The sequence below is a fragment of the Nothobranchius furzeri genome, chromosome 15, assembly GCF_043380555.1.
Source record: "Nothobranchius furzeri strain GRZ-AD chromosome 15, NfurGRZ-RIMD1, whole genome shotgun sequence".
Lineage (NCBI taxonomy): Eukaryota > Metazoa > Chordata > Actinopteri > Cyprinodontiformes > Nothobranchiidae > Nothobranchius > Nothobranchius furzeri.
Window position 1 is genome coordinate 40,409,482 of NC_091755.1, and position 16,943 is coordinate 40,426,424.

Here is a 16,943-nt window from a genome sequence, read left to right on the forward strand (position 1 = left end):
TGTTTGTCCGCCGTGAGCTGTGAGGTCCTCGTAAAGCTGACTCAAGTGACACATGTGAACCCCCCCTCGCATACAGAGATCCACCCCCACAAAACAAAAACTATACCCAGTTTTATAATCCTAGCAGACTTTTTAAAACTATGTGCAGCTATTTTTGAGCCTGTTTTAACGTTTTAAACCGATTTTTAAAAGGAACGATGTATGGTTGTTTACTTTTTAGCATAAGGTTTATCTCTGTTATTTATTTATGCTACCTATGGCTGTGTTTATGTCTTTCTATCTATCTATCTATCTATCTATCTATCTATCTATCTAGCTATCATCTATCTATCTAGCTAGCTAGCATCTATCTATCTATCTATCTATCTATCTATCTATCTATCTATCTATCTATCTATATCTATCTATATCTATCTATCTATCATCTATCTATCTATCTATCTATCTAGCTATCATCTATCTATCTAGCTAGCTAGCTAGCTAGCATCTATCTATCTATCTATCTATCATCTATCTATCTATCTATCTATCTATCTATCTATCTATCTATCTATCTATCTATCTATCTATCTATCTATCATCTATCTATCTATCATCTGTCATCTATCATCTATCTAGCTATCATCTATCTAGCTAGCTAGCTAGCTAGCTATCATCTATCTATCTAGCTAGCTAGCTAGATAGATAGATGATAGCTAGATAGATGATAGATGACAGATGATAGATAGATAGATAGATGATAGATAGATAGATAGATAGATAGATAGATAGATAGATAGATAGATGATAGCTAGCTAGCTAGCTATCATCTATCTATCTATCTATCTATCTATCTATCTATCTATCTATCATCTATCTATCTATCTATCTATCTATCATCTATCTATCTATCTATCTATCTATCTATCATCTATCTATCTATCTATCTATCTATCTATCATCTATCTATCTATCTATCTATCATCTATCTATCTATCTATCATCTGTCATCTATCATCTATCTAGCTATCATCTATCTATCATCTATCTATCTATCTATCTATCTATCTAGCTATCAATCTATCTAGCTATCAATCAATCAATCAGTCTATCTATCTATCATCTATCTATCTATCTATCTATCTATCTATCTATCTATCTATCTATCTATCTATCTATCTATCTATCTATCTATCTATCTATCTATCATCTGTCATCTATCTATCTATCTATCTATCTATCTATCTATCTATCAACAGAAGAAAACAGTGTAATTAAAAGTCAGTAAATCTTTGCAGATGTGAGAAAAGGGTCTTGCAGAAAAACATCCCACATTGTGGTAAAAACCACAGAGAGAGAGAGAGAGAGAGAGAGAGAGAGAGAGAGAGAGAGAGAGAGAGAGAGAGAGAGAGAGAGAGAGAGAGAGAGAGAGAGAGAGAGAGAGAGAGAGAGAGAGAGAGAGAGAGAGAGAGAGAGCTCCGATTTACCAGGAAATGACATCAAAACAAAAGCAGCTTGTTTAGTTTGGCTTCACAATAAATGGTCAACCTGCTGCAATCTGACAATTATCACTTGCAGCTGCTTCAACATCACTCTGAACCAGAGCTGTGCAGGCTGCCTTTTCACACCCCTGATCAAATATGATTTATTTGTGATCTACTGACATGGTTCTTGTAGTCGGGAACATTTAAGATTCATTTGTGAGTGTTTTTTCTTAAAAAAAAAAAAAAAACCCTCGCAGCTGACATCCCTTCTGGTTCCCACAGCAGCAGTTTTACGACAGCTGGACTTGTTTGGACGGAGCGCAGATGAAACACTGTATTCAAAGTTTTGTTTCTTATTGGGGGCAATAAACTGTCTAGACAGCACTCCCCTCTTTCATTACCTTCAGCTTAAAGGACATTTGTTTATCTGAATGTATTGTCTCCCTTTATCAGCGGTGGCATTAACTAACACAAGCTGGAGAGGAGTGGGAAATCTCCAGTCTCAAACTGGAGATTATTTCAGCCGCAGCTTTCTTTCTGAATCCATCCACACATTTAAATGACACCTATTTTTAATCCAGCAGAGATAAAAATCTACCAAACTCTATAAAGTTTTTTAAACATGATTTAATCTTTATTGATTCTTTATGCGAACACTCTTTCCACAACTTGTCTGCCGTGTTCTCAGCAGCAGCTAAACCCATTTTCCGAGACATCCCGCGTGCTTTTTTGTTAATGGCTCGATAAATGACTTCATGAATGCATCCGAATCTTTTAGTTGCAGCTTCAAAACCGACTCTGTTGGGGGGGGGGGGGTTTAGGCGCTGCATTAAGAACACGTTCTCACCTCTTTGTTGATTCTCCTGAGTGATGAGCTGAGAACATCCTGGAATGTTTTGGGCACACAACCTCCTGCAGCAGTGTGAAGCCGGAGCAGACGAAGTCTGCCAGCATCCTTTTGGTCACGTCACGGTTTGTTTTTAACTCTGTTTGGAGGAGAGGACACCAGCGTGTAAAATCTGAATAATAATATGTTTGATCTGTTTGACAACAATACAAAACAACGAATATCTCACAAATCAATAGTTTAGTATTTTTAAATAGCAGCTGAGTGACTCCTGTCTAAGAGAACTAATAAATAACTGCAGACCGTTAAATGACTTCACGCTCAATGTTAAGACACATTTCTGCCAATGAAACATTTTTGAACTCAACCATTTTAGCTGATTCTGGATCTAAAGCTACCAAATGTGTGATCCTTTTTTGTATGACAGATTTCTCCATTGGTTTGGCTCATTTCTTGAAATAGAAATTACATTCTCAAACCTCTAAAATCATTTAGCATAACACTCTTACAGTTTAGCACAACACTACAGCTCACCTGCAAAATCTCATATCGCCGTGTGGGCGACGGTGGCACAGGAGTTAGGTGCTCGCCCCCGTAATCGGAAGGTTGCAGGTTCGAGTCCCGCTCAGTCTGTCGCTGTCGTTGTGTCCTTGGGCAAGACACTTAACCCACGTTGCCTGCTGGTGGTGGTCGGAGGGACCGGTGGCGTCAGTGCTCGGCAGCCTCGCCTCTGTCAGTGCGCTCCAGGGCAGCTGTAGCTACATTGTAGCTTATCCCCACCAGTGTGTGAATGTGTGTGTGAATGGGTGAATGACTGATTGTGTTGTAAAGCGCCTTGGGGGGTTCCAGGACTCTAGAAGGTGCTATATCAAATACAGGCCATTTACCATTTTCCATTCCAAAACTGTTCACTCAGGCTTCAATCTGAATCCCTTTCTCATTTAAACAGTCGGTGTCTCCAAAAGGGCAAAGATCCTTCTCAACAGCTTTGGCTCGTTTCTCGACACAGATCGGACATTCTCGTCACTCTTGGTGCTTTTGTCCAAATTAACCTGGACGGTTGATCACAACAACACGGTTTACCTGCAAAAGCTCATATCTCTCCTAAAACAGTTCACTCGTGTGTCAAAACTACATTTCCTTCTGATCTGAAACGTCAGTGCCCCCAAAATGCATCGTCCCTTTGTCGTTGTGTGAGTCCTGCCATACAACATGTTTAGGTGTTTTGTCCCTGTGGCAGAGGACCAACAACATACAACCGAAAAGAGCAGCCTCCAAGGTTTGACGTCACAGATTGAACTCACACTACCAAGGAAATTATAACCATTTTTTATTCACACGCAAAGAAAGTTTCACACATGTGTAAAAAGTAAATGTAAATGTACATTACAGTAATACAGTAAATTGTGTGAACACAAAATCAAAAAACAAGGAAGTATTCAGCGGTCGCTGTACTCATTCTCCCGCTCTCGTCCACCGTCTTCACCCTCCTGATTATTCACACGCCGTTGTCCGTCTGGCCACAGATTCTCATCCACATCACAGCGGATACGTTCTCTTGCGATGCAACGAGGGAAGAAACGGCGTGCGTGCCGCAACCGTCCCCTGCATTGATCTCCTGTAATGTCGTCACACGCTGCATCTATAGCGTGGAGCAGGGACGGCTGATCCTGAGCCTGATGCTCATACACTCTCCACCTCCAAGCAGAGGAAAAACTCCTCTATCGGATTGAGGAGAGGAGAGTAAGGTGGTAGGAACTCCATGGCCATCCTTGGATGCGTTGCGAACCAGCCCTTAATGAGTGGGCTATGGTGGAAATTGACATTGTCCCACACAATTACATAAATAGGTAGGTGAGGCCCTGTGAGACTTATTTCTCATTTTCAGGGATAAAATCGGTATAAAGGCGATCCAGGAAGATGAGGAGCTTGTGTGTGTCGTATGGACCAAGACTGGAGATGTGAGTGGCCACACCATTGTCAGAAATGGCAGCACACATTGCCCCCTCGCTGACCTGGGACATCCACTGTGGCCCAGGGACCAATTGTGACAATTGAACAGGCAGTTGTGCATGCGAGTCCTTGTCCAATGAAATCATGCTGACATGTTTTGGAGAGAATGATCATTATACTGAGAATCAACTAATCAGTTTAAATCTACAAGATCTGTTCATTTGGAAAATGTGCTAAATGTGGGCTAGCTGTATAGCTGTAGGCTACATGTACCTTATCATTTGCAAAGAAGCACTGAGACAAATGAAACACGTACTGAGGCGTTTGCCATTTGATAAAATGAATGAGAAATGCCATTCTGTTGTGAACATTTGCCAAGAGGTGTGGAGGTTTGTCCGTGTTATTCTGGGAACGTCCTTTCTGTTTCAAGAGACGAGCCAAACCAACGGAGAAAAACTGTCATAACGTCATTTTGCTGCAGAAATTTCCTTTAACGTTAAAGTCCCATAGTCATCATCGCACACGGGTGAAATCCATCTCCGCGTTTGACCCATCCCCGTGGAGGGGCGCGGTGAGCTGCAGCAGTGGCTGTTCGGTGGTTTCACCACGCATTGCAGAAGTTTCAGACAGGAACGAATCCAAAATGACTCTTTTTGTATCATCATTTTAAATGTAAACATCACCCAGAAGGAAGCCACTTCAGGTCAGAGCTACAAGGAGCCACTTTAGATGCGCCGAAGGGCCACATGTGGCCCCCAGAACCTGAGTTTGCACACCCCATAACTACAGGTAGGGTCTACTACCCCATATAACCTCACTTTAGAGGTGAAAATGACATTACAATGTTTGTAAAAGTTTACATCAGATGCAAGTTAAGGTAAATACTTTTTTTTAATTGAAATCTTCTCTCGTGTGTAGTCACCGATCACACAAATGCATTGTGGGTATTTTAGGTCTTTGCACCAGTGTTTGTTTACTTTTTATTCTTTCTGAAAGTCAAAAATAGAAAAACAAATACTATTTTTGACTTTTTCCCTATTTCAACTAGCTAAATGTTTTTGTCATTTTAAAAAATTCTTTTACATTTTTAATTTGATTGTTAACGTTAATCTCAAACGGATCTCAAACGGATCTAACGGGTCTAGCTGGACAGAACCAAAAGGGTTTAAAGGGTGAGGTGTAGAAAAAAACAGCTCGTTTATGTTCTGATCTTTATAAATTGGCGGTCTGAAGTGAAAAAGCCACGCTCGCTTGATACAGTGAGGTATCTGATGAAACAGGAAGCAGCAGAGGGAGAGGTTGGGTGGTATTGGCCCTGCCTCCGTCCCTCCATCCCTCCGCTCCGCCCGGGCTGGCTCCGCCCGCCCCCCTCCGCCGCGCAGCGCCGCGCATCAATAGGGAGCGCATTTGAATAACGTGTGAGCTCTTGGACTGGAGCCAATCAGCTGTCGGGGGCTCGTGATAAATCGCAATGCATTATTGATAATAATAATTACGGTGACATGCGCATTTCCACTTCAGGGGTTAATTTTCCAGGACGAGTATTTTTTCTAGAAGAAGAGGAGGAAATATTTCCTGCGACGCTTTGCTCCCGATGGTTGCACCATGTCGAGGCGCAAGCAAGCCAAGCCGCAGCACATCAACTCTGACGAGCCCGGGTCCGAGCAAACTGGTGGGTTTTACACGCGCGCACACACACACACCCACACACACACACACACAACACTCACGCGCGGACACGCTGCATGCGTGGTGGAGGTAACCCGAACACACACAGCCGTGCTTTTCCACAGAAGTGTGTGTTAATTTCAGCCTCGGAGGTTTGTGTCTGTGGTTCCGACGCGCTTTGACCTGTTGCTGACTCGTGGGAGTTTGGCCCAAACTTCATAACAAACGCGACTCGATCACAGGTGCCGAGCCGCGTTCTGATGCAACAACGTAAGCTCTCTTCCCAACATCAAACGCTTGTCGGTAGCTGCTTGGTTGCACGCGCACACCTGTTTCTGTTACTTTGTGACATTTTCACGCGCTGCTAGTTCCGCGAGCTCTTTGAACTTCTTGATTTGGGTTTACTTCTTATTTTTAAGGCTTGAGTGTAATTTCACATGTTTCACTAAGATTGTTCGTTACAGTTGGGTTACAATTCTACCCCCCCACCCCCACCCACCCCTAAAACCGTGGTGTAAAATGCGAGTCTTGATCTATTACAGTTGCTGAAGTTATTCTAGTTGAATCCAGCTCAACATTTGACGCCATTCGATCCCAAAATCCCAAATTCCCCTCTTGAACAAAAGGTGTCTAAAACTGTATGAAATGTGACTCGGTCAGGCTGACCCAAAGGCAATAAATCCCCCAGTTTAATGCATGACTGTTTCCTTTAGTACATATGTGGAGAGGTGGGGGATGGAGCTGTCGCCTTTTTGTGGAGACTGGGTGGGGGTGTTTGCTGGCTTTTTGGTGTCTCCTTATGCAAACTCTCATGCAGTTGCCAACCTGGCCTTTTTGAACGCGTGTTGAAGTGAACTGCAGTGCATTGTGATTTAGTTTGAAGCGATCTGCTGGTATGTTAATGATAGATCTGCAGATCTATATGTTTCGTGTTAGGTCTGACCTCGTGTCAGATCCCTGGAAAGGTGATCAGATACAGGTCACGCGCCATCAAGTGGTTAAACGGTGTTCTGTGTCACAGATACGCTTTAAAATGAATGATAATGGGTTTGAAATGTATTGAAAATGTGTAAAAATCGTGTTTTTAACTATTTAAATGCAGTTTGAATGACCTGCAAAGCGTCTCCGTGGGTCTGAATGAAAAGCCACTTTAAGCTGTTTGGTGACACCGCTTCAGTGCCTCCTGGTGAGCAATCAGCAAGGCCAAACGTTTCCCTGGGCAAACGCAGACAGGTGGTCGGCCTCTTTTCTCAGGCATTTGCATTTAATAATCCACCCAGTTGTAAAATGGCCTCTTGGTCAGCACACAAATGAAAACGCACCCTTAAAACAACTACTTGCGTTATTTGGGTGTGAAAGTGCAGGAAGTGATCAGGACTGCAGGCTCTTGGACAAAAAATAAATGAACATTTTCAGTGAAATTGATGTAGCCTCCATGTCAGTCTTATTTAAAAATTTCTTGTAGAGAACAAAATCGATGCCTAATTGAACGATCTTTAGTTTGTTGGGACATTGTTGTGTTTTTATCAAAGGTGGATGATTGCCCTCTGCTGGCCCTGGAGACAATGGACACATTCAGACTTAACAGCTGCAATGACCCCACAGGGAGAGGACCCAATGAAACGAATGCTCTTTATCAGAGAATGAGTGCAAAACATAAACAAGTGTCAAAAGCAGGAAAATGTAAAACTGTATTTTAAGGTTTTAATTGACGTGAAAATAATACCGGGAATTTCGTATTTTCTAATTCAAGGAATTCCTGGAGATGATCAAGCCGAAGACTCTGAAAGCGACACGAAGAGGTTGAGGATGGAGGAAACCAGAGTCTGCAGCAAGTGCTGTGCAGAGTACTTTGATGAAGCAGAATTTCTTGAACATGAGAAAAATTGTACCAAAAGTCAGCAAGTTGTTATCATGAAAGGAGATGGCAGCGAAGTGCCTGACGAGTATTCCCAGGGATCTCCTGAAGGCCTTAACAGCGATCATGATGACAGCCAGTCCAGCAGTCATTCCAATACAGAGCAACTAGAAAGGACAGAGGAAGAGTCCATGAATGCAGAGGACTGTATACACCGGGACCAGGGAGAGGCATCCACCAGTCCTGAAGTAACCTACCAGTCTTCTCCAAAAATGCAAGATTCAAATGTCACTCTTGAAACCATGCCTGACACAAAAGTGGCCGTCTCCCAATATTCAAATGCATCTCAGACATCACCTCAGGGTGTTCTCCAGGCCATCCCTGTCATCTTGGAGCAGCTTGTGTGTCTTCAGCAACAGCAGCTACAGCAAATCCAACTCACTGAGCAGATTAGGATCCAGGTAGCCATGATGACTCCTCAGAGTCTCCAATCATCTGTAGGGTCAGCAATGGACCCTCTGAAAGCCCTCGGTGCACACCTCTCTCAACAGCTGTCTGCTGCAGCAGCTCTGATAGGTAAAAGAACTGGCAGTCAGAGCCTTTCAATGGAGACGTTAAAGCAATGTAAACTACCTCCGCCCACCGGCGTGCCTTCGTCTCTGAGTGCAGGACTGGGACAAATGTCTTCTAAGGCAGACATGTCAAAGGGTGTTCCAGATCTAGCTAGCCGTTTACCAGCCCTACTACCACCATCGCCTGGTGTCATGGGTTTCCCTAGCGCCTACAATGGTGTCCAAGCAGGGATCGAGTCCTCTAAAAAGTTAAAGACCAAGATGCTGACCCTCCCACCAGAATCAAAGACGGGGGACTCGTTGTACAAGCACAAATGTAAATACTGTGGTAAGAGCTTTGGGAACGACAGCGCCCTTCAGATCCATTTACGCTCTCACACTGGAGAGAGGCCTTTCAAGTGTAACATATGTGGAAACCGCTTCACAACCAAAGGAAACCTCAAAGTGCACTTCCAGAGGCATAAAGACAAATACCCTAATATCAGCATGAATCCTCACCCGGTGCCAGAGCATCTTGACAATATCCCCACCAGCAGTGGCATTCCTTATGGAATGTCTGTGCCCATCGACGAGTCAAATATGACGGAAATGAAGCCCATTTTGAGTCATCCAGCTGCTGGGTTAAATCCCCAGTCGATACAGGGATTCAAACCAACGTTTGATGGCTTTGGGAATGACCCATTCTCTCAAAGACCCTCTCCGTCAACAAGCGATTGCTCCACGTCGGTCCCCCCTGTTTTTGGCCAAGATCCAGGACTGGATTCAAATCAAAAGGATGCCAAAGAACTATTTGGCTCACTACATCACATGAATGGCAATTCCCTCGCTGGAGAACCAAGCACTGGAACGGCAAAACTTCAGCAGATGGTGGATGGCCTGGAGAAGAGGACCAATGATCCGAATGAGTGCGTGATCTGCCACAGGGTTCTCAGTTGCCAGAGCTCACTCAAAATGCATTACCGCACACACACCGGAGAAAGGCCATACAAGTGCAAAATCTGTGGTCGGGCGTTCTCCACTAAGGGTAACCTCAAGGCGCACTATGGAGTGCACAGAGCAAACACTCCTCTTAAAATGCAACACTCGTGTCCCATTTGCCAGAAGAAATTCACGAATGCTGTAGTTTTGCAGCAGCACATTCGAATGCACATGGGAGGGCAGATTCCCAACACCCCAATGCCAGAGAACCAGTTTGAGACGGAAGTGTTGGAGCCATCTCTACCAGTCGAGAAGCCTGTGGATAACAGATCTGAACCAAATGTTGAAGATCACGAGCCTGATCTGAAATCTCAAAAGCCAAATGAGCCCCCAGGTTTCCTCCCTTTGGCCACTGAGGAGCAGCTGCAAAAGCACGTAGCTCCAGTCACGTTTTCCAGCCTGGATGTTCTGAATAACCTCACCACTGCTCTTGCACTGAAACGACAGAGTAGCACTGCTTCAGAAAGCGAGGGAATGTCTAAGGAATCTCCTCCGGCTCAGCGGGAGCAGGAGTATCAGAATGGTCGCAGTCCTGCCGTTTCGGACTCAGCCATGTCGTTTCACTCCTCTTCTCCGGTGAACGTCAGAACCAAATCGCCAGAGTTAGCTGTTGATGAATTTGCCCGTAGTGTGTCCAAACAAGAGCCTGATGGGGTAAATGACGGCAGCGAGTCAAGTGGAGCTCTCGACCTCACAGCTTCCAGTAGCTTCATTCCCAAAGTTGCTAAGGAAGATCCCAGCCTACCGTTTACTAATGGGGACTACGGTGAGTTTAGTAGCCGATGAATGCACGTGGGAACCTGTCATAGTTCATACATAGATCTAACTTTCCACACCTCTTATTCACAGCCTCCAGCAGCATGCCTTTCATGAGAATGCCTCCAAGTCTGGAGATGAAGATTCCTTCCGAGAATCCTTTGGGGCCTCACGGATTGTTCAGCTCTCAGATGACTCCGGGAACTGCCATGCCCTCCTCCGTCCCCGCCGCACCTCGTCGATCCACCAAACAGCACACGTGCAATGCCTGCGGCAAGAACTTTTCATCCGCCAGCGCCTTGCAGATCCACGAGCGCACTCATACCGGGGAAAAGCCGTTTGCCTGCAACATATGTGGCAGGGCTTTCACCACAAAGGGAAATTTAAAAGTAAGTCCTCCCAAGTGTTTGATTGTACTTGGGTGGCCAGATGCACCCGACCCAAGACATTTTGACTAAATTAAAAATTTTTCTTTTCCTCGTCTTGACTGCTTAAAGGTTCACATTGGCACTCACATGTGGAACACCTCGTCACGCCGTGGCCAGCGTCTTTCCCTCGATAATCCCATGGCCCTGATGGCAATGAGCTCTGAAGCGAAGATACTTCCAGAAATAATGCAGCCACCTAAAGAGCTCAGTGGACCACCTATGAACTTTGACCCGTCTCTGTGGAACCAGTATGCCGCTGCTGCGTTTAGTGGTGGCCTGACTATGAAGACCAATGAGATTTCTGTCATTCAGGGAGGCGGAATCCCTCTTCCTGGGAGCCCCGCTGGTGGACCTCTAATCGCATCCACTGGAGGTCTGTTGAAGATCGATGGCTCTCAGTCTGGCTTGCCGGCCGCAATGGCTGAAATAGAGAAAAGTAGCTCCGATAGTGTTCCAAAGTCTCAATTCCCACATTTCATGGAGGAGGGTAAAATTGCAGTAAATTAAATCCTTTTTAAGTACTAGGTAATTGTTCTCAGTTTGAATGTCTCCTTTTATGAATGAGGTACAATCGCTTTCTTCAGGGAAACCCGTACTGAATCCCAGCTAGAGTACGGACCCCTCTGCCGATCTCAGTGATTCATGAGTGTTATGTTTAGTTGAACTTGATTTATAACTACTGTAGTTGTATTTTTATTTTATTTGAACACGTATGCGGGTATTTTCTCCTGTGACCTTGATTTGTTTTGGTGTCTATCAAGAACTTTGAATGTATAACTTACTTGAAACTGCTTTTATTTTATTTCAGACGGTCTTCTTGATAACTGAAGGATTATGACATTAGGAGGAAAAGCTTCAGGGCAAAACTTTCTAAGGACATCACTGGACAGTCTCAGTGTTCATATATATCAACTGTAAATGTCCTCAAAGACTACTTTCCTTGTGTGTGCCATAGATTTTATGACATTGTACATGTGTTGTAGTGGTAAATGTCATTAGCTTTTCTTGTTTCGAAAGAGCTTTTGAGCAGATGGAATGTTCTATTTAATCCAAGTGCAACAGTTCAGTTTTAGATTACAATGGATTATAAATACATTTTTGTCACATTAGTGCCAAGTTACCGTTGTTCAGACAAACCGTTTTACCAAGTGCCTAATCTTCAATTAAAATAGCATTTTTTTTTTTTTTGGCACCAGTAGGTTGTTTAACTCCAGTCAGACTGAAGCCGATTGTGTGTTCTGTTCCGTAGTGTGGCAAACATTTCAAAACCGTTTTATCACTTTTGGAACCCCCCCCCCCCCATAAGCTCCACCTACAGAGCCACACTGAGTTGGCTGAGCTCAGAGGGCTGGTGTTCTCATGCCTGCACTTTATTCAGGTTTTAGTTGCATTTACATTTCAGTTTTTATCGGCAAGATGTAATGAAGAAAAAAGATCGACTTTGTCGATGCGGCAGAAAGAAAAGATGACAAAGTGAATTTCAGTCTGTTTTTGATGTTTTCTTTGGTGATCTCATTGTGTTGTAGCACACTATTTATAATACGCAAAAAGCTTTGAGTTTAGGGGTAAGTTCTACCTCATTAGCCTTCCCACGGTGCCCCCCCAACACTCAATGCAAGGTTCTGTGTATTTTCTGACACGTTCTCGTTAACTTCTGTGTATGCTATAGAAGTTCTCATTCTCAACCTGCTGAGTTGGAAAGTAATGAATGTATCACTGGACACTTTACACAACTCCGATTGGTCAGAGTACATTGTAAGCTCCTGCTGTTCATTCCTTATTGATATGCATTTACCATGTTGTGCCTTTCTTTAGCAAACCATGTCAAAACTGCTTTCAAGTTGCTTCTACAATTCCAGTAATGTGGAGCCAATTTGATTTGTTTACAGTATAGTTCTGTTTTTATTTTTAATAGTTTCCTTCAGTTTAATGTTTTCTGATTTTGAAAAAATAAAATCAGGGTGACTTTTTGACATTGTTTCGACTTTTCTGAGAATGAGGAAAATGGTTGTTTCCAGATGTTCCCTTGACCATAAATCACTCTTAACCCTCTCAGGCTCAATAAGTTTTGATAAAAGGACGAACAACTGAGTCCTTCAGGGGTACTTCTGAGTTAAAATGCTCTTGAAATTCGTATGTGGAGTAACCAGGTAGGTAGGTTTTAACTCCAGAGGGTTAAACGAAGTCAACCCTGACCAACCTGCACATCAAATCCCTAATTTACATCAATTCACCTTCAGATGACTCGTCATCTTTTTTCCTATTCTCATTTCCCATCAGGTTCCATTAATCCAGCAGCATTTTGCATTCTCAACGAAAAAACATTTGCATCTACAATCAAAGCATGCAATCCATTTTAGGTCAACAGTACATTGGCCACAGACACTATGATGTTTAAATGATGCATCTTTTGCATAATTATTCTTATAGGAACCAAGGTTTTCTTAGCCAACAATGTGGGGAAAGCTGTACAGTACTCGGAGCAAGATCATGGTTGATGGTGTTCATTGTGGACAACAAACATGATCCTTTAATTAAAATATAAACTTGACACACTGAAAACATCTGCATCCTCTAAAGATCAGGTTTGATCAATAGTTGAAACGGAATGACGAAAGCTAATACTGATTTTCATAAAGTGGTCACCACAAAGATTAGTGTAGCTCTACCGAAGTTGCAGCATTCAAATGTAATTATTGGAGACGTTACTCTTTATACAAATGATGCCTTTGCAACAGAGGTATACAATCACACATCTTGGTTTCCATTGGCCATAATATTTGCAATAATTATATCAGTCAGTTGTCTTTTCAGAGTCTGATAAAAAGCCACCAAAGCAAGACAAATCGCCTCCATGTCTGCTGTTGTGTTTTTGTGTCATGTTCACTGCCTAGCTGTGTTAGGCCCAACCACTGGAGCCCTAGCTCAGTTGTAATGGAAACCCACTGGAACCGTGTGGACCAGAGCAGAGTAGAGGCTAGTCGGGCCATGCTAAGTAGAAGAAAACATACTTGTGTCCCTGTGATGGACTGGTGACCAGTCCAGGGTTGCCTCTCACCGAATGACTGCTGGAGACATACGCCACCCTTGACCCTAATGAGGGGTCAGGATATTTTTATTGTCATTGCACAGGAGTACAAAATTGACTTTGCACTCATTAAAGACAGCTCATGTAAGGAGGCATGGACATAATTTGGGGGGGGGACAGGGGGGACATGCCCCCCCCCCCTTTTTTTCCAAAGTCAAGTTTTGACCCCTGCACTTTTTATCATCCAAAAAAAATATTACACTATATTAAATTGACACTGGTTGAGCTCTAGGATCAAGCGGAAAACAACCGTTTGTGTTGAAGCTGGTTTCCCATTAGAACATACTGTAAAGATACCCCCCCCCCCCCCGTGCCCCCCCCCCCACACACACACACACTTCTAAAGTGAAAATTACGTCCTTGTAAGGAGGTGGTAATACAAAATAACAAGGCTAAAATAAAGTCAGTCTCTCTCTCTCTCTCTCTCTCTCACACACACACACACACACACACACACACACACACACACACACACACACACACACACACACACACACACACACACACACACACACACATTTTGCACACAGCCGGTTCAAGGTGCAAAAACAATTTGAAGCATAAATGTAAACATGCTAATAAGGCAAGTCTAAACTACAAACTGAAGTATAAAGTAAACAATATAAATGTAAACAGTCACATGAGGTATCAGGGTGAACTAGCTTAATGTAAACGTGCTGCAGTGACTAATTTTCCAGCAGAATCCCTGTTAGTGTGACCTCCTAGTAGCAACAATCACTTCAGTGATGCTCTTGCATTAAAGCTGTTTAACGGCCAGCTGGTGTGTTTTCATTGCCCTGCATCGTTTACCAGACAGAAGAAGTCTGAAGAGATGGTCAGCAGGGTGGGTTGAGTACTTCAGGATGTTTGTGGTTTTTCGAAGGCAGCGAGTGGTGAAGATGTCATGCCAGGGCAGGCAGGTGTGTTTGTTATTTTCTCTGCAGTTTTGATTACTCTCTGCAGGGCCTTCCTGTCAGCTGCAAGCTGCTGCTGTACCACACCAGCATGCTGTTGGTCAGGTCACTCTCTATGGAGCAGTGATAAAACCACACCAGCAGTTTTTTGTGGCAGGTTGATCTTCCTGAGAGCCTTCAGGAAGTATAGCCATTGTTGTGCCTTCTTTATCAAGGTGAAAACAAGAGGCTGTGACTGTGGACAATTACACCTGTTTGTTTTATCCAGGGCACGAAGCTCCCGTTCCACCACATCCCAAAGATGCTCTATCGGGCTGAGATCTGGTGGAGGCCGTCGTAGTACAGTGAACTCATTGTCATATTCAAGAAACCAGTCTGAAATGATTGGAGCTTTATGACATGGTGCATTATCCTGCTGGAAGTAGCCATCAGAGGACGGGTGCATGGTGGTCATGAAGGGGTGGACATGGTCAGAAGCAATGCTCAGGTAGCCCGTGGCATTTAAACCATGCCCAGTTGGCACTAAGGGGCCTAAAGTGTGCAAAGAAAACACCCCCCACACCATTATACCACCACCACCAGCCTGCACAAAAGGCATGATGGATCCATGTTCTCATTATGACTACCATTTGAATGTCTCAACAGAAATGGAGACTCATCAGACCAGGAAACATTTTTCCAGTCTGTCCGATTTTGGTGAGCTGGTGTAAATTGTAGCCTCTTATTCCTATTTGTAGTGGAGATACCCGGTGGGGTCTCCTGCTGTTGTAGTCCATCCTCCTCAAGGTTGTGCGTGTCGTGGCTTAACAAATGCTTTGCTGCGTTCCTCGGTTGTAACGAGTGGTTATTTCAGTCAAAGTTGCTCTTCTATCAGCTTGAATCAGTCGGCCCATTCACCTCTGACCTCTAGCATCAACAAGGCATTTTTGCCCACAGGACTGCTGCATACTGGATGGATTTCCCTTTTCACACCATTCTCTGTACACCCTAGAAATGGTTGTGTGTGAAAATCCCATTAACTGAGCAGATTGTGAAATACTCAGACCGGCTCGTCTGGCACCAACAACCATGCTACGCTCTAAATAGCTTAAATCACCTTTCTTTCCCATTCTGACCTTCAGTTTGGAGTTCAGGAGACTGTCTTGACCAGGACCACGCCCCTACATGCATTGAAGCAACTGCCCTGTGATTGGTTGATTAGATAATTGCATTAAGGAGAAGCTGAACAGGTGTTAATTAATAATCCTTTTGGTGAGTGTATTTATTAACTTTGAACTATTAGAGCCTGTTGGTTATATTTACTCTGCATATTCCACATTCTACTTTTTAATCATCACTTGTACTTCAAATGTGTCAAAATCTTGGTGTCTGTCCTGTTTTTACTCATTGCCTATTCTTTCTGTAGCGCTGTTTGTTGTTGTTTTTTTCTGATCTATTACAGATCTGTCCCCACCAATATTTACAGGTCTCATCAGTTAATCTAATAATTGTCTCCCAGGCATTTTGAGCACACCACCTGTCTCCGTGCTTCCACAGCTTTGGAGGTGCATAGCACCACCCCATCACCACTTCCCCGGTCTCACTGCAATCAGAGGCCTGCTGGGCTAGCGTGCTTGCCCATTTTGCCGTTTTTTTTTTAGCGGCTCCAGATCCTGCTAGTACAGTCTGCGCCACTCACTTTGACTCCTCCAAGAGGGCGCTGGCTCCTATTGAAGACGTTTTGTTCACCACAGACACATCACTAGTTCTAACCAGTAGCGTGTCTATGAGGCCAGAAGTAGTCTCTGTTTCTTCAAACTGAGGTTGTTCAACGAGCTCTTTCTCTTTAAGAGCTTAAAACACTATAAAGGTATTCTTTTTAGTCTAATTATAAGAGGCGCATTAGCAGCAGAGCTTGCAGGTCCCTAAACCAAAATGTTGTGGGTGAAACAAACTAAATGCGCCACATGGTTGTTGTTCGCACGCGCCATCTGTCCCTCTCCGCCAGCCGTCCTGAGTGAGTGACAGCTGGGAGCCTCCGCCCAGGCTAGGACAGCTACAGCCAGGATCACTGCCTCGGCTCCTACCGGTAACCGGGGGCGACAGGGATGACCGACAGTATTCCCCTACAGCCCGTGAGGCGTCCCAAAAGACACGACAGGAAGCACCGGAACGGGTAAGGGCGTTGTGAAGCGCACCAACATTACACCCTGTGTGTCTTTTTGTGTCCACCGCGGCCAGCCCGGGTGTGTCGAGGTTGTCGTCTAAAACCCAGCCGAACGGTGACGCGGTTTTGTGGTATAAAAACAACCGCTAACGGCCTCGGACATGCTTGCAATTAGCATGCAGCCGTTCATTGTTGCTTTTAACAAGCTAATGTTAGCCGGAGCTACATGGCTGCTGGTTCCGGGGTGCCGCCGAGGGAGAAGCAAGTGCACC

The 16,943-nt window shown here is 44.1% G+C and overlaps 2 protein-coding genes across 5 annotated transcripts in view; both read left to right on the top strand.

Annotated features, from left to right (window-relative positions):
* Positions 1 to 5,661: 5,661 nt before the first annotated feature.
* Positions 5,662 to 12,496, top strand: sall4 (spalt-like transcription factor 4). Of its 4 annotated transcripts, XM_054745686.2 has the most exons (5): positions 5,662 to 5,935; positions 7,685 to 10,105; positions 10,189 to 10,484; positions 10,593 to 10,896; positions 11,332 to 12,496. In XM_054745686.2, exons 1-5 carry the CDS (start codon positions 5,869 to 5,871, stop codon positions 11,349 to 11,351), a joined length of 3,108 nt encoding a protein of 1,035 aa, XP_054601661.1. In that variant the 5' UTR covers positions 5,662 to 5,868; the 3' UTR covers positions 11,352 to 12,496. The 4 variants fall into 4 exon arrangements, with proteins under 4 accessions (XP_054601661.1, XP_015822651.1, XP_054601660.1 ...); XM_015967165.3 differs by having other exon boundaries at positions 5,663 to 5,935; positions 10,593 to 12,496; XM_054745685.2 differs by lacking the exon at positions 5,662 to 5,935 and adding an exon at positions 5,984 to 6,021 and having other exon boundaries at positions 10,593 to 12,496.
* Positions 12,497 to 16,500: 4,004 nt separating this feature from the next.
* Positions 16,501 to 16,943, top strand: part of LOC107390453 (probable phospholipid-transporting ATPase IIA) — a 57,586-nt gene continuing 57,143 nt past the window's right edge. The window contains exon 1 of the mRNA XM_015967167.3: positions 16,501 to 16,680. Within this exon, the coding sequence (XP_015822653.1) occupies positions 16,613 to 16,680 (68 nt within the window). The 5' untranslated portion in view covers positions 16,501 to 16,612. The remainder of the gene's footprint in view (positions 16,681 to 16,943) is intronic.